This window comes from Chroicocephalus ridibundus, chromosome 4 (assembly GCF_963924245.1).
Source record: "Chroicocephalus ridibundus chromosome 4, bChrRid1.1, whole genome shotgun sequence".
In the NCBI taxonomy this organism is placed as follows: domain Eukaryota; kingdom Metazoa; phylum Chordata; class Aves; order Charadriiformes; family Laridae; genus Chroicocephalus; species Chroicocephalus ridibundus.
The window spans coordinates 41879574-41897490 of NC_086287.1; the positions used below are offsets into that span (position 1 = coordinate 41879574).

At 45.3% G+C, this 17917-nt stretch overlaps 1 protein-coding gene across 2 annotated transcripts in view; it reads right to left on the reverse strand.

Moving 5' to 3' along the window:
* Nucleotides 1-4423: 4423 nt before the first annotated feature.
* The window catches only part of LOC134514095 (deubiquitinase DESI2-like), a 59799-nt gene continuing 46305 nt past the window's right edge, over nt 4424-17917 (reverse strand). For both annotated transcript variants that reach the window (XM_063331372.1, XM_063331371.1), the window contains exon 5: nt 4424-7509. In XM_063331372.1, coding sequence (XP_063187442.1) covers nt 7267-7509 — 243 coding nt within the window. In that variant the 3' untranslated portion in view covers nt 4424-7266. The remainder of the gene's footprint in view (nt 7510-17917) is intronic.

Sequence of the window (17917 nt, forward strand, 5' to 3'; positions counted from 1 at the left end):
CCCGGCCTCCCCGCTTCCGGCTGGGCGCCGGTCCCCCCGCCACAGCGGCCCCCTCCGCCGCGGCAACGCGCCCCGGGACGCTGGGTTCCGGGCCCGGTGCTGCCTTCCGCGCCGCCCTGGGGTGTTTGGCAGAAGGAGGCCGCCGCCTGTGGAGGGCGGCCGAGCTTAGCGAGCGGGTACCCGCCTCTCCCCAGCCATGGCTGATCGCTTGTTGAAGTCGTGATGGCGAAACGGGGCGTTTGGGCCCGTTCGGCGCTTTCCCTGACATGGCCGCTGAGGCCAAGTGACTAGTTACAAAGCCACAGGGTACTTCTAGGTTCTACACGTTCACACACACACATGCGTATCGCAGAAGCTCTTTGAATTAACAGACGTTTGATGAACATACACAACCGGTACGCTGGTACCAGGCTGGCCTGCTGGATGGCTTCATCCACCCCACTGGCTTTCCTGAGGAGAAATGTTTGCTGGGGAGCGCTTCCCCCCGTGTCCCGGCTGCGGCCAAGTTGTTCGGATCTTATATCGCTTCCACCGTATCTATGGGAAGGAAAGGACGGGGCTGGAGCCATGCTGTCAGCCGGACAAGTGTGCAGCCTGGGTTTAAGGCCAGCGGGTGCCAGTAACAGCACGTGTGTGCTGAGAGGGGAGTTGAGGCTTCAAACGATTTGTCTCCATGTCTGCCAAACCTGGACCGTCCTGAAGCTCCTCTGAGGTTTCTACCCTTTTTTTTTTTCATCTGCCACCTAATGGCACGTGGAATGAAATCTCCCCACGTTTTATTCAGAGAATCATAGCATCATAGAATGGTTTGGGTTGGAAGGGACCTTAAAGATCACCTAGTTCCAGCCCCCCTGCCCTGGGCACACCTCCCACTAGACCAGGCTGCTCAAAGCCCCGTCCAGCCTGGTCTTGAACACTTCCAGGGATGGGGCATCCACAGCTTCTCTGGGCAACCTGTTCCAGTGTCTCACCACCCTCACAGTAAATAATTTCTTCCTAATATCTAATCTAAATCTCCCCTCTTTCAATTTAAAACCATTACCCCTCATCCTATCACTCCACTCCCTGATAAAGACTCCCTCCCCAGCTTTCCTGTAGACCCCCTTTAGGTACTGGAAGGCTGCTATAAGGTCTCCCCAGAGCCTTCTCTTCTCCAGGCTGAACAACCCCAACTCTCTCAGACTGTCCCCACAGGAGAGATTCTCCAGCCCTCTGATCATCTTCGTGGCCCTCCTCTGGACCCGTTACAACAGGTTCATGTCCTTCTTACGTTAGGAGCCCCAGAGCTGGATGCAGTACTCCAGGTGGGGTCTCATGAGAGCAGAGTAGAGGGGCAGAATCACCATCTCCTGGAAACCTTTTTGTGCAAATGTACTATTTTTGTTAGGTGTTTCTACCACACCTAGCACACTGGTATTCTTATTTTTTGATTAGGGCTGCTACACATCATGCTCTTATTCTTGCTGTTTGTTACTCTTGGTACCTATGAATGCCCATTCACTAATATCACAGAACATTGTACAAGTATCCTGTGCTATTATATTAAGGTATTTACATCCATGAGTGGCAGTTCAGTCTGTGTGTATGCCAGGACTGAAGATTCAAAGTTAGCCACTATAGCCTAGTTCTTAAGGGTGAGATGAAAGCACCATCCACAAAACTGCAGTAACCCTGAATTATCCTGTTAAGATAAAATTCCCTTTGGCTGTATATGGGGAAGAGGAGTTCACCTTCAGTAAGATCACCTCTGAAGTCACAGAAATGAGAAAACAACAAAAGACTACAGAGAAGACTGAAGATAACCCTGAGGCTAATGAGGAGCTCAGTGCTACCGTATGTCTGGGTGGTTTGCCCCAGGAAGCCCCTCAGGAGAAGTTCCCTTCAAGAACCTCAAAGGCAAAAGAAAGAACATTTTCCCCCAGACAAGTCCATTCCAGCAGACAGAGGAAAAGCCTGCCACAAATAGTTTGGGAAGAAATGAAGGCTCATGCTGGGCACAATGAAGAAAATCCATGTGAGCATCCATAGCTGCCGCAGCATTCCCAGGAGTGAAGAGAGTGTTCTTCCACCTGTATGCAAGGTGAGGATTGCCTTTTCTTGCTTGAAATGTTCTAGGTATTGCAATATGGAGCCTAGAGAAGTTTTAGCACTGCATATACCTACTTTGTAAGAGATATATTTCACATATGTAGGGTTACTAGCCTCTGAGCACACCTATCTGTTTTGTGCTGAACATTTACAGAGACTTTCAAGTGAGAGGACTTGACTCAGGTTCCTGACATTTTTATGAGTTCTGAACTTCCTTTTGTGCTTCTGGGGGCTATTTGGTAAAAGGACTTGGCTTGGGTAAAGTGGACCTCAAAGGCAAAACTCTGCCACTTTGCAAAATCACAATCAAATGATGGCTAGTTCAAATGACTAGTTCACCGAATCTCAACAGAACTAGGGATTTCACCTCCCCACACACATCAGAAAAGCCAGCCTGCAGAACTGAGGTCAGGGACATTTCAGGAAAGCAAGTGGCATGGAGAGACTAATTGCAGCTTACACCTGGGATACCTTGTCAGAGTGGGAGGGAGAACAGGGCTGGAAAAGCAGGAAACATTGCCATTCAGGATCACTTATCATGGAGGGCACTGCTGGAGAGAAACAGATGCAGCCTCTGCCATCTCCAGTGAGAGCTGAAGGCTGTGTGAATAGTAATTCACGAGTGGATGACCAGAACTTACCCAGCTGAATCTTTTACTTGTAACAAGAGACAAGCCAGCTCAACACTGTTAAGCCACACACGCAGTCCCCGCTAGCTTTTGTAGGTGAACGCACATACTGAGGCCTGCCTTTTGTAATTTTGAACTTTCCGTCAAAGCTCATTGAGTAAAGTAGTTGTCAAGATCTGGACACTATCCATGTCTTTCATTCTGTAGCCTGGTTTCCTAAGGGAATAAGATTGCCATGATCATACCATCTGTTTTGCTGACTTGTTATCCCTTATTCCAATCACATTGGACGCCCAGAAACTTTTACAGCCTTTTCAAAACAAAGCTGGCTACAACAGGGCTAAGAGACAGTCTTACTCTGAGATTTAGAGCCATTAGTCGTTCCTTGCTGGTAGTAATTAAATGTTATATATTACTGCAGCCAGAGGCTCTGCCATGTTCTGGTAGCTTGTGGCAATGGTAGAGCAGAGCTGGCATAATGGAAGTTCCTCCTCCAGAGTCACTACACAAATCATTGCCTGATAGTAAGCACAGCAGGGTCAAAGTGGAACAGGGCACCTGCTGCCTCAACTCAAAGACTAATTTAAAAACATTTGAAAAATGAAACATTAGTGATGGCTTCCTTTGTTCTTCTCCATTTATCACATCAAGGAATTGGTGGAGGTACTTTACTTAAGTTTTCTGAACATGTCAATAAGCCATCACATCTGCACAACTAAAACAAAAAGAAAATCAAACACATAGGAAGAGAAGCTAACATAATTGCAATCCAGTGGCCGCTAACTTGTTCTGAGAGCCTCTGCAGCCTAGGGACAAATGAACAGAACTGAAGAATAAAAAAAATAACATAGCGGGAAATGACTGCTTCTTGTGTACCTCAATAACACAAAGACAGAATTCCAGAAATGCGAACTCTCAGCTGGAAGCGATGAGAGCAAGACAAGAGGTCTGTGTCCAGTCCTGCGCTGTGCTGAGACTGGGATGAACCCATCGCAGAATACAGGCTCAGTGCTGGGGGACCAACTCACCCAGGGCCTCTGAAAACACAGATGTCCCTTTTAAAACTTCATAAAAGTTTGAGATATAGGCCTCAAATGACAGACTTGGGAAGAGGAAGCCAACTGACAAAAAAAAAATCAGTAGGAATAATCTCCTGAAATTAAGAGAGTTACAGTTACAGATACAGATGAGATGAGAACAGAGGTTACTATTTAACCTCTTTCCTTGCACCCTAACTTTCCCTGGGAACAGTTTGTATTGTAATATTCCAGCACTAGGCTAACCTCGCCTTCAGTCTTACTGTCCCACCTGAGTACTATTAGCTCTCTGCTAGAGACAGAACCCACAGCTGCTGATGCCCATGTGCAGAGTTGGTGCCCTCTCATTCCAACTTTTAAAAGGCCACCAAAAGTCCTGGCAGTAAGAAGAGGGTCTAAGAGTTTGTGCCAGTGCCTTGGGGTGCTCTGGTTAAGATTCATAAGCTGTTCTTCTGTTTTCATTGATAACTGTTGGTATCTGTTCCCCTGGTGTTATGCTCTGAAACAGCAAGAGAAAGCAAATGTGTAACTAAAAACAAATATGATATAATTATATAATAACAATGGTAATTTTGTAATAATAGGAAGGATAAGAAAAGTGCCTAAAACAAACATGCTGTACCAGAGATGAACAGTAAATTAGACTTTTAAAATGTCTTCATGTTTAATAATCTAAAATGCTATTAAATCACAGAGGTAAAGCTATCATCAATATATATTTTATTTCCACAGTGTCCCTTTGTTCTTGTCATTGTTGGTCGGTCACCTTGAACAGAGACAGGTAGGGAGAAACGCTTTTGAAGACTGGAATATATTCTGGTTTTGATTTACAACAGAGGTTTGATCCCTCCTCGATGTGACCCCTACTGCCATAAACAGACAGACAAACATAAAAGTAGATAAACAAACATCTGTTTTTTATGATATTGCCAGCTAACCCCGAGTGTTGTTCCCAATACTTCAAGCACATATTCATGTCCCCAAGGAGGCTGAATGTAACTTTCTTGTCTGGGTTACCATACAGCCAGTTAAGCGTTTTTTATTTTGTGAAATACTGTGAGAGGGTTTTTGTGTGTGAAACATGCCTCTGGAGCCCTAGTTCTCTCCTAGATGTATACATGGTGCTTCATCTGGAGCTCGGGTGCAGAGCAGAAACACGAGGGTGATGGCTGGCTGGCTTTTGTCACATCAGGAACTACGTGTTTCTGACTGCAGTTTCCCTGGCCTAGGCAAAAGCTCTGGGAAGGCCTCTTCTCACTTTCCTCCAGAGAATGACCTAAAAAGAGATTTTAAAATTCACTGCACATAATGTGCTGCTGGCTATTGGCAGGCACACTGGGAACTTCAGACAAATGGAGCTTGCACTGCTGGTTTAGGCTGCAATGGCCATGACTGCAGGGAAATAGAGAGTGCAACAGTACATTGTGTAATGAGGTTTCTGGGCAGCGTGATGGAGAACAGGATGGAAATCTTATTAAACATTCCTGGACAAGCCAGGGTAATCAAGATTGGTGCTGGACTGGATACCAGGAGCTGCAGAATTGCTCACAATGCAGTATTGGCTGTGAGTAGCCAAGGTTAATATGGAACATGACTTTAGTTCAGTACAGAACTTGTAGCAATTTGTTCGGAGGATGAAAATGAGAGGCACGTGGTAAAGGTTTGTTGCCTAAGCATGCATCACTTCAGGAGGCAGTGGAGTGAGACCATCCTGGGAGTTCTATTTCCATCCAATAGATCTCTCCAAAGCCTCCTGCTTCTCTAAGAGCATGCACATGTAACAAACCATTAAGCGCTGTCTATGCAGACGTGATGTACATCGTAGCCAAGACCTTCAGCCCTGAAAGCACACACTTCTGTATTCCTGAGCTAAAGAAACAGCTGGTTGGACTTAGCATGCTATTGCGACCAATAAAAGGAAACAACCACCCATCTTAAGGGCTTGTAGTTCTTTCTGGGTGGAGGGTAGAAGTCCTGACTAGGTAGTAGCTGTTGGGAACAGCATTTCTAAAACGGCAACCCCCTCTCAAGATTGTGCCTGTTCCTTTTTCATCCTCCTTTGTGTACCCAAGAGGAGTTGCAAGGGAGAGAGGGGGCCTGGATTTCCCCTTTGATTCTCTCCTACATCTTCTGAGTAGAAGTCCTAGTGAGGTAATTGAGTGGAAGTGTTGGTGTACTTGTCCTTTCTTCCTCCTCTGCTTTCTCATTAGTTGTCAGAATGAGCATAAATACATCCAAGGACTAGATTCTTGTCAAGAGCCTGCCTGGAGAGGCCAGTGAGCCAACTGTGCCTATTTTTCATGCCACTGAAACAGTGCACACAATGGAAGGCACCATGGTGGCCCATGCATTGGAAGGGTCATCCATGCTTTCCAGATGTGGCCCTAAGTTTCCCCCTCCACCTCCAAAAAGGGAGGAGAAGAAAACAGGCTGACATTCTTTGGGTTCACCACTTATTTTAACCTTCTTGGGTTGGCTCAAAAATAGGCTGGGGAAGGCTGGCTCTGGAGCCACGTTTTAGGTCTGTGAGTGCAGGAGGAAAAGCTGAAGGGAATACTGACCTTCCCAACAGATTCACTCTCTTCCTCCTTGTGCTCAGGAGGGCCATTCCCCCAAAGATAGCCAGCAAATGTTAGCTAGGAGAGAGATTCCCCAGTGAACCCAGGGAGAAAAGGAAACAAGGAATGCTGCCTACAATTAGGGAAACTGAGAGGGGTCTGTGCCAAAAAGCACCAATATCGTCAACAGTCATCTCTGCACCTACTTGGTAGCTGCCTCTAAGTGCTAGCCCCATGCTCTTTTTGACCCCAAAGAAAAGCCACTGTAACACATTCATTTTCTAGGTTCTTTGTTATTATTTTCAAGAGCAGGACAGTCATTCGAGCTCTTAAATTTGAGTATCGAAAACTGGTGGGTTTAGAACAGCAGCACCTTTCATTTGTCCTTCATATGAGTTAGAAACCTGATAATTACAAAAGGGATGGGGCTGAGGGGAGCTTGTTGCTGGTCTAAGAGATGAGAAGGCTGAGTTGTGGCTCTGCTTCCTTCACTGGGTGTGGGCAGGAGATTTGTCATAGGGGAATGGCAAACCCAGCCAAAATAGAGAGGAGCCTGCTGGGCTCACATGGGTGGAGGAAGAGATAAAAAGATAAAACGGTTCCAGAGAAGGAACATCACAGTATGGTGCCCCCCTTCCCATACGTGTGCTCTCCTGCACGAGAGAGACGGCAGTTCTCTGTGGATCGAGGAGCATGGGGGGCCTGGGAGGAGAATCCAGTTTAGTCGCCACGCTCCTCAGTTCAGCATTGGGGTTCACAGTCATTTTGCCAAGCAACTGTAGTGGCAGCCCTTGGAAAAGGGACTGAAGCTTCACCTCCTTAGTAGAAAGGGTCTTCCCTCCCCTGTGTTGTCCATTGAAGGAGAGAAGAGAGAAACCAAGGTGTGCGAAAGGGTTTGAGAAAGAAATAGTACAAGAGAGAGGGAGATGTTATTTGAGGCATACTGGGCACAGTTTAGACCCGAGTATGTCTACAGGTTCGCGATGTGCCTGAGGCTGAGGGGGCTGCGGAGGTGGAGGGGGACTCCTCATCCGTTGTGTCCCCTTGCTCCTCCTTGTGGAGGCCGAGGCTGATGTGGCTCTGCAGGGCTGCTGGGGTCAGCCACTCCTTGGGGAGGCAGCTCTGGAGGAAGGGGATGCACGAGCTGAAGTAGGCCAGGCGGTTCACCCAGCGGGGGATCTCTTTCCCACATAGTATCTGTGGAGCAAACCAAAAAGAAGCATGGTTAATAGTACCAAAACACATGCATGGTGGCAATGCCATCTCCATCCACACCACCACCTCAGCAGGGTGAATTCACCGTTGCTCCAAAGAGAGCTGTTTGAAATGTTGAAGCATCTTCTGCAAGTCAGGAACAGCTCTAAATGCAAATGCTACACAACTGCTCAACACACACAGAGAATCCTGCCAGCTGTAGCCCTTGTCAGCATAGACAAGGGCTACCTTCTCATAGAAGAGACCAGGGAAGACAGTTCACGACCCTCAAAGGCTTTGGCCGCTCTGTTCCCCAGGCAGTCCACGGGTAAAAGGACAGGCCTTCTGGTGCTTCTCAGCCAAGACAATGATGCTCATTTTCCAGGTAGCTCAAAAATTTTGGAAAAATATTTAGGCTGTTACTGACCACACCTTGAGGGACACAGAAGCTGAACCTGACTAGGTGGATGGAGATGCCTGAGAAGACGTTCTTGCCGCTCACTTTTCTTCCTCGGGTCAGTCACACACTGGGTCAGTCAAGTTACAGTATCTAGGGGTCCTTTTCCTATCCTAGCACATCACCCTTTAATTTCTCCTCATACGGTATTTCCTAAATGTGGGAAAGAAAGCAACAGACAGAAGAACATTAGCATCTCAGTAGGCCTGTTTTTCATCATAGATGCTTCTGGCACTGATTTGGGTTACACCCTGTTAGCAGAGATATTGTTTTCCAAAGTCATCTCTTACTCAGCACAATGAAACAACTACAACTTGCTGCATACAGCAGCTCCTTTCTTCTGTAGCATTTGACCACACATACATACAGGTGCCAGATTTTAGTAACCGTATCTAGTTTAGGCCACATAAGGAAAGTTTCCCTTTACATTTTAGCATTTCCCTTACCAGATACAGAAGAGGCCTGTGGAACTGATCAGCCAGGGTGCCTCAAGAGCCTGTCTTTAGAAAATATACTGCCTGTGTGGCCCTACACCAGTACACTAGAGCCTCAAGTCTGTGGCAGGTACAGTAGTCGTAATACCGGAATTCGCCTTCCTTACCAGTGCTACCATGGAAACCCCACCCCGCAGACCTTGTCCCACAATATACATGGATTAATGGTTCTGGCCAGGGTTGTCCATAATGCACCTTCTGCCAATACTAAATTCCTTCGGTCTTCCTCCCACCCTCTTCCTGTCTAAAACTACACTTAATTTAATACCAACTACGGCAAAAACTAAGAGGGTGTTTGTCTGTAATCCACTAAGGAGATTATTTGGCAAGATGTCTATTATTGATAGTGGAAATGCAGTGCTTAGAGGTTTCAAGAGATTTTCAGGGAGCACGACTGGAGCAGTTGCTAAAGGATGGTCTGTGCCGCTTTATGGTTGTTACAGCTGATGACCAGCTGGTCTTTCATGCATATGGCCTGGGCAGAACGATCTAAGCCCCATTCCAACAGTCACCTTGAGGATAAGGGAATTAGCTTGCTCCAAGAGCGTGGAGTTTCCAATGAGGTGCGGAGAAAGTGGCAAACCTGTGACCGTGCTAATTTGACTACGGAACTCACTTTATTTTGACATGCATTGTTTAAAAATCAATGCGTGAAATTGAAGACATTATCATGAAGACATAGGTATCAGCGAATAAGCAGAGACATTTAGCTGCTAAAATTACTTGCAAGCATAGACTGTTCTTTACCTAATAACACCCCAAGGACTTTTATTTCAGTTCTTACCAGTGCTGCATTCTACTTAACCTCAGATACAGCTCCATGAATCTGTATTTTTTAAATTTTTAGTCTGCGGACAATTACTTTATTACCAATTCTTTACCTCCATTCAGATCCCCGGTTTCCATTGCTAGAGCTGTTGCCTGATCTTATAAGCAGATGACCTCTCCACCTGCATTTAAGACTCATTCATAGAAACTTCGCTGATCCATTTGATTTTCTCACCAGACATATCTGATCATTTTCACAAGAATACAGCTGATTTTTTTTAAATTGTATTCAGTATGTTCTACTCGAATGTTGAACCTGAGCCAAAGCCAAAAAAATGCAGCACAATTGTCTCTGCATTTTGTAGCATTTCTCTTTCTTCCCCTCTAGGAACTTAGGCAACATATTGCCAGTGTAGAAAGTGACTCAGTTTAGGCTCCTTGTGATGTATGCGTGCATGTGAGTTTAGTTCTCAAGCAGTGGTAAGTCCTAATAAAGACTTCCCCCCAGATACTAATAGGAAAACAAAACCAGGGTATGATTCTTCAGAAAATTAGCTGAAACAATCGAACAGCACAAGGTAAGACTGCCCGAAATGGAAATACTGTTTTTAAGAGTTGGCTTTCTTTTCTAAGCAGATCCCCTAGCAACTAAAATAGCACTTCCCAATGTGGAAGCAATGCTGAGATGTTTGCCTTTTGTTTATGGGAGCTTCTTCACCCAGAATGAATCAGCGAGGCAACGAAGAGCCAGAAAAAGAATGGAGATGTGTGGGCATCTGGCCATCAATCACAAAAGGGCAGTTTGTGGAGCTTAAGGATAATGATGAAGTCAAAGGGGTTTCCCTTTCCTCAGTCATGCTTGTCCTCGCCTCTTGTCAGGGAAGCCTTGTTTTTATTCCACAGCAAAACACAATGGTCAACAGGAGCAAAAGGGCAATGGCAGGGAATGCCACTAACTCTACAGCCTGCTCCTGTGTTTCTCACTCCTTGCCATAAAGCATATTGTGTTGGAGCATCCAGCAGTACTTAGCTAATGGAGAAACATCAAATAAAGCTGACTGCAATGGGATTAAGCCAGCTGAGTTTAAATAAAGCAGTGCAAGCAAGATGAAGTGGGTGTTTTCTAATTGCATATGAAGACACAGAAAAATCTACCTACTGCAGCTCTTCAGGGCAATTCTCAACTGAAAACCTCACACTGGAACAATAAACTCACAGAAGCCTGTTACCATCCATTGTTTCCACCAGCAGAAGTCTTTTTTTAGAGGTTTGTAGAGGTTAGGATTTTAGGGTTTTTTTTCCTTGTTTGCCAAACAAATAGGGTTTTCTCTTTTTAAAGGGGTAAACTTCTCTGTGATGGGTCATGTACTTGTCCTGTCAGCCTTGGCAGATACACTGTTACGGATTAGAAATCACTGGTCCTGACCATCATATAGGATTATCCTGCTACCATCCCTTCAGGAACTTAACATACCTGTAGCAGAGCTGGAGCTTGACACTTGACAAGAAAGCAGCCGAGCCTCTTAAGCTGACTGGAGAAGCAACTTTAAAGGAATGAACAGTCACAGAAGGGCTAAGCCTGTGTAAGATATAAGCGGGAAGATATAGCTTCTCCAAGGCAGAAAAAGTGTTTGGGATGGGAAACCCAGTAGAGTACATGAGAGGCTGGACTACTAGCAGCAAAGCCTGGCACACCTCAGCCCACGTAGGTCTTCCCTAAGCTTTGCAAACCTCCTGTGAGTACTCTACTTGATGAGCTACCATTGCTGAGCATAGCTCTTCCTCATCTTTCTGTCTCTGTCAGGTCCATGAAGGCGTGAGTTATTCTTACCCCACAGAGCCAGCCAGTCCCTGCCACAGACCGAAATCCAGCATTTCAGATAGCACCACCAAGAGACCTGTCCCTGTTTCAGGCAGAAACTTCAGCGGAGGCTGCATGTACTTGCAGCTTCCACTGAGCGGCACCTCGTGATAGAGAGCCAAGTCTCCCATAGCTGCAGCTTCTTCTGGGGCCTCTGTGTAAGAACTACAAATGACCCAGCTGGCATCTGCGGAGTCCAGTGGAAATAGCAGTTCAGACATCTGTGGCTGAAGCCAAATGCAAGGGAGAAATGGGACCTGACAGTTTGGGTACTGTTTCTGGGCAGCTGTCAGATCCACACCAGGATTTCAACTCATCAAGAAACAACTAATTTGCGATACAAAAAGATCCTCTGAGCCTCTTACGCTGTGTCATTTTGCACTGAACAGTCACTGGTTAAACTGTACAAACTGCCCAGGGAGTAAGGACTGCACCCCCCATCACTCTTCGCTCCCCTAAGTGCCCTAAGAACAAAGCTTCAGTGCTCAGCAAGGCCTTAAAACTCCCTGCAAAGCTTTGCCCTGGGCAGGGGAGCAGCTTAGCACCTGGGAAACATGGGTTTAAATGCTGTCCAGCAATGGAAGAAGCCGAGTCTCCTGCCTTCTAGAGGACAACACTATCGATGCGTTGCATTTTGTGAAGCCTTTGCACCTATGGGCATATGCTGTTGTAGTCTAAAAGGCTGAGCCACTTCCAAAATAAAGTGAAGGGCTGATTAGTTGTAGAACCTAAGAGAAAGCTCTTAAATGCAATAGGTACTGCACTGTGCTGGATGATGCAATTGGGGCAATTCAGGCCACACACAGAAATATAACTCAAGGCACTTAGGATTTATTTTTTTTTAAGTGAGCCCTCCCAAAGGCACCATGTAGTGCTCCAATCCATGACAATCAAGATGAGCAGAGGCAACATTACGTTCCTCAAACAATACAAGCTAATTACTTCAATTCTTGTCTTCAGACTGAGGCTCGGAGAGTTCAGCACTGAACATCTGCTGAACTACCCACTGCCACTTCCACTTAGCAGCCTTGCTAAAAATGAGGTGACATCCACATGGGGAAGGTATCCATTTAAGCTACTGTACAGTATTCCCCTTGATGTGTCTTAGCAAATGCAAAGGGCTTTTATTGGTGCCTGAGGAGTCTAACACACACCCCGTAGCACTTTTAGAACAAAGCCGTTAGAGCCCAAGGGGAATCTTTCCAGTTTTTGCATGAGGTGGCTCCGATGAGGCCTAGACAATATAGCATAGATGATGCTTATCAGATTTTCAGAATAAGGCCATTAGATACAAACCAGCACATCTGGACAGTCAAAGCTTGCAGGCTCTGCTAGGGCAGCCAAAAAACATACGTAGAAAGAGAAGCATGGCAACGTGATGAAATTAGTACTTGGACACATCTGGAATTAAACATTAACCCAAGGCACAGGGACGTCTTTTTTACCACCTTGCAAAAACTGAACTGCACAGTGCTGGCAGAGATCAGGGTGTCTGAGTGTGTCAGTGAGGGGCATACCTCTAGCTCTGCACTCCTGGTCAGCCAATGCACATGGCGTTTACGTTGAAAATAGCATTCCTGAAAGAGAACTGACACGCAGCCTTCGCAACGCACCTGAAAGCACAGTCACACCTTGGTGGAGCTGGCATGCCAGGATCAATTGCTTGAAACAGATTTATTGCATAGTTACTGTGTAAAAATGACAGTTTCTACTCTAGGGAATACGACTGTCCTGTGGGGATGAATAGAATAGAGGAGGTGGCCCTGGGCTGTGAAGCTGCATGCAGCACACATCCAGCAGAGCCAGGAGTGGCCCGTGCCTTGCAGAGGAAAGGGTACAGCTGAGAAACTGTAGATGAGGCTGAGTGAGCCCAGTAATGAGGCTATATTCTGGGAGGTAGCATCCCAAGTCAAAGGGAAGAAGGGAAAAAACTTTTAAATTAATTAAAGCAACTGTTTAAAATGCCCCCATTCTCATATGCAATCCCTTTTTGTCCCACAGCAGGCAGGGCACTGCTACTCCTATTGGTCCTCTCCAGGACTGCAGGTGTTTGTCCCATGCAAAGCAGAAGCAGCATCTGCACCATCCACCTGAGAGTAGCCAGGAGCGAGGGAAAGGGAAAGCACTGAAAGCAAGGAGTAATACCTCCGGACTTGCTCTCCTTATGATGCTAGTCAGAACGTGTCGGTTACCTCTGTGGTCCTGTGGTAGAAGGACAGAGTTGCCTCTATGCAGGAGTCTGCATGCAGAGAGATGCCAAGAACAGAGACGAGGGAGTAGATAGCTCTGGGTTAAACGAGACAGCTGGCTTATAGCACTACAGCATTGTTTCAGCTTCAGTGGCCAGGCCACCAGCAGAGAGGCACGGTGGCTGCAAATGTGACATCTTAATGAACCACATTCAGAGCTGAATTCTGAGTGGCATCACTGATTAGTTATGTACCAACACTGGAACATGGCAATACCCTCTTTGAGCATGAAGTTCCTTGTAACCACCACTTATACGTACAGCCAGCAGCTGCAGGATGACAAAGTAGGCACAAGTGGCCTCATAAGAGATGACCATTTGGGGAATACTAAGTATAATTAAGTCTGGTCTCATTGGTGACATTTAAAATAATGACTCTCCCACCAAATTAATGAACAACTGCAATTCATTCATATTATCATGGCAGCGTGCAGAGGAACTGCCTTCTCCTAGCAGGTGCTGTTTCAAGTCCAGTGGCTGACAATGGCTGTTGCCTAATAGGGTTGTCCTTTCAAGTGTTATAGACATGCTGAACTTGACCAGGCCAACCCATATGCATAGAGGGATGGACATCAAGAGCATCTATTTGTTCCTGGGTAGCTAACCAAGAAAATCCTGTGTTTCAGTCTCAAGCTTTGTTTCCTAATGTAAGCGAGCAGCAGGTTACTGCAAATGGAGATACAGTGAGCAGAGAGAGCACATGGACTCATAGGAAGAGGGAAAGACCTTCTATCTGGCAGTGTTGGCAGGACTCCTAAGCAAAACGTTCCAGTCTCAAAAGCCTATGAACACACTTAGGCAGTTCATTTACACTCCTGACACTTTCCACTTATCAACAGGCAGCTGGTGAAAAGGACAAGGTTTTTCCTTACCATCTTCATTCGTGGAAAGGAGGCATCTATTCTCAGGCATTTGCACACACAAAGGATCAAAGGCTCCATGATGGTGTGACTGGAGATGAATTCCCCAGACAGCATGAACTAACTTAGCTCCAAGGTATTATGCTCTTTTTGTAACAGATAAGGACACAGGGCTTTTGGTTTGGGAAGAGGGATGCAAAATCAGATAAAATAGACGGTACAAACCACCCACATTTACAACAGCCCCAAAAAGCTTGAGATGAGGTGGTTTGTTTTTTTTCAAATTCACTCTTCATATTTAATCTTTGTTGCTAGATGGATCACTTTAAAGGGAAACCCTAAAATAACTGCGGAAGCACATGTAGTAATATCAGACCATTTTCAAAAGATTGAAATGATGTGCTAAAACTTGCCCCGGGGTGGGTGCGTGTGAGATGATTGTTTCAAATTACTTGCCACCTCATACTATTCTCCAGCACACGTAGACAGAAAGGGAAAATAGGATAGACTGAGAAAGCTGAAAGGACCATGTAAGAGTTACTCCACTAATCGTTTTTGTTGGGCTATAAGGCTCATTCAGGATAGCAAGGCTAGAAAGGTTAATCATGGAAAAAGTAATTTATATTTTTATAGTAGCCTTTAATCCAAGGACTTCCCGAATACTTCATAAATTTTAAATAATACAGAAACTACACCTAGAAATCTCATTTTGCCTCAGCAGAGAAGCCACATAATGCAATATAGCAATTTATTAACTGCATGCAGTCAAAATTGTGCATATTTATAGGCAAAAACAAGAGAAAAAATGGCATCCATCTGAAACCATGAGGATAATTTATGGGTGCAGGACGTCTTTATTAATAAGCTTCTTCTAAATGTACATGTCAGTTAAAAGCCAGAAAACAAACACAGCCTGTTCCCCATGGAGCTAACAACATCCAAAGGCTGCTGCAATGAAGAAAGCCTTTCCATCAGCTTCAGTGAGGAGTGGCTCAGGCATCAGGAATTAAAGCTTTCCTAATGTTCTTTCATGCCCTGTCGTTGTTTTTTTGTTTGTTTGTTGATTTGTTCATTTCCTTTCTGCTTTCTGTGTGTTGGGAGCAATGTGTCCCCAGCCATTTACAGAATTGCACGTAGGCTTTTATGCAACAAAACACCTATCTCCTCCTCTGCAACGGAGGCAATTGGAAAGCAATTGTCGACTAAGGAAAACATGGGTATTACTTGTCTACTTAGGATCAGCTGAAGACTGGTTTATAAACGCTTCTGCCGCTTTTAACTGTGACTCAAATGCCACCTGAAGCTCCCTTCTCTGGTGTTCAATCCTTTCTCTCTGATAGCTTTCAGGCTAAGGAGAGCTTCCTAGTTTTTAATAACATTATGATGAGAACTCACGTGTGCCTGGGGATGGACCTGAAAAGCTTTAGGCTGGAATTATTCACTGATGATTAAAAAACTGCCCTCATTTAGTCCTTGATTCAGCAAATCCGCCTTTTTCAGAGCATTTGCTGAAAGTCAAGCTCCTCTAAAGAAAGCAGAATTCTGATGTAAGTTTGTTATATGCTGTCAGCTTTGCCTTGGCTGAAAAAGGACAGGTGAATAGCCAGAGAGAAAAGAATATGTGCTGGCTACCATCTGCTGTCACTTCAGCACAGCTCCACACCCTCTATCAGTAAAGTAAGATTCCTTGCTTCTACCAAAGCTCCAGCCACATTGACAAAGGACAACCAAGGCAGCCACGCCATCAGGGAAGTACACATCAGATATAGCTCTAAAGCCAATCACCAAGATATCTTATGCTGCGCTTCAGTTATGAGAGATGCGCATTTCCTGCTATCACTCTGATACACAATGATAAAACCTCTCTCTGCTACTATCAATAGAACAGATCTTTACCAATAATACAAAGAAAAGGGGAAAGAAGCCCTAGCATCCAGCCTAGATGTGATCCACACGCAAGCAAGCCTGATTGCACCAAGATCATCCCCTGCCTCCCAAGGAGATTCAGATTGTGTGGCTTCATCAAGCGTTTCCATCCAATCTGGCATGCGGGTTTAATAATATCACTGTGGTGTCAGCATCAGTAGTGGGTATGCTACATGCCTATTTCAGCCCTCTGTAACCATCAGATTGCAGGATTCACTGTGCAGACTGCATCCGTTAATCTTCAAGGTATTTCCTATTGGAGCGCATCCTTTTAGGCTGATTGGAGAGAGTCCTAGTGACTTTGGGAGACTGGGAGCTATTTACCTCCCAGGTTGAGCATTGCAGTGCTGCAGCTCTAAGGCTCTGGCTGCAAAACATTTGATTGTGACAGGGTCCATAGTCCCTGCCCTGTTGGAGCCAGTCTCATCTAGAATGCTCGAGAGTTTTCTAAGGCTGACCTAAGCCACCTCAGATGGTTAAAAGACTTTCTTCTCCTCCTCTGTCAACAAAAAATGAGCCAAGCTCACTTCACTAACCTCCAGGTCTATTTTCCAGGTCTCTTAAGCCCAAGAACAAGAACCCCCCAGTTACCCAAAATATTTTTCTCTTTCTGGAGACTTCTGCAAATTCTACAGCTTCAAGATGAGTTTCTAAAACCACAAGCACATAAATTCTGGTTTAGGCCTTCCTCTTCTGCTGAAATGTGTTATCTCCCTGTTTATGTAAATAATTAAAGTAGGACAGTTCCCACAGGAGAGGCTGAAGTACTCCCTGCTCCAGAACATCTTGTGGCTGATATTCAGAAGAATTTTTGCTGAAATATAGGAGAAAAGGTAAATGGACCTCTAGTCCAACTTGCTCTCCCACATCTGAGCAAGCTTCTTTCTATCCAGGAAGCTCTCAGTTACTTGCTGATGAATATGTCTCACCAGCTAAAAGCTCTGTTCGAACCCACAAAGTGTCCTAGCGAGAGTCTCAATAAAACTGTCAGATCCCTCTAAAAGACTCTGCTTTTGATGACTTGGTTTACTCCAGAAATCCTAGTTCAGCTCTAGTAATTACTTCAAATTTTAGCCATTTACCCAGATGGCGTCTCTGAGCACTGTCCTCTGGATACAGTCCTTTGGATCAAGAAATGCTGAGCAATAAAGAAGCCGATCCTTCAATATTTAAAGGAATAAAGGGGTGAAAAGGATCAGTGGGTACAAAAGGAAGCTGGATAATGAGATACCAATCTGTTTTCCTCAAGGGTTTTTAATCCTTCAAATCCAAATGACCTTAAAGAGCCTTCTGGAGAATGATCACATGGATGTGAACCATGCACACTAACTTCGGAGTTGGTTCTAGTCTTTTTTAATAGATTTTTCTGGGTATAAAAGAAAGTTGTGATAATTTAGGAAGCAAATAGGGATGTTTCACTGTGCTTCACCTTCCCTCAGTCCTGCAGCCAAATTGTACTTTCACTGACTGTAGGAGAATTCATACCAGATCACTCAAGTGTTTCTGAGCCAGGTTTGTCCCAGGGGCTGCTGCAGATTCTCTGACCATGCTCTTAGAGATCCAGACAGGTCCTAGAGTAACAGCCTTCTCAGCCTTCTCCTGCCTGCCTTCTCCTTTAAAAAAACAAAAATAGTAGGGCAGTTTTAGAGCAGCTGCAAGACAGATAAATAACTCCAGACTGGGAAACTGCTACAAAATACGGAGGGTTTTGACCTTTTCTGGTACTTCAGATAAATTGTGCGTACAAATCAGAAAGAAATCATTCCCATTTCAAGAAGAGGGAGGAAAGACATGATA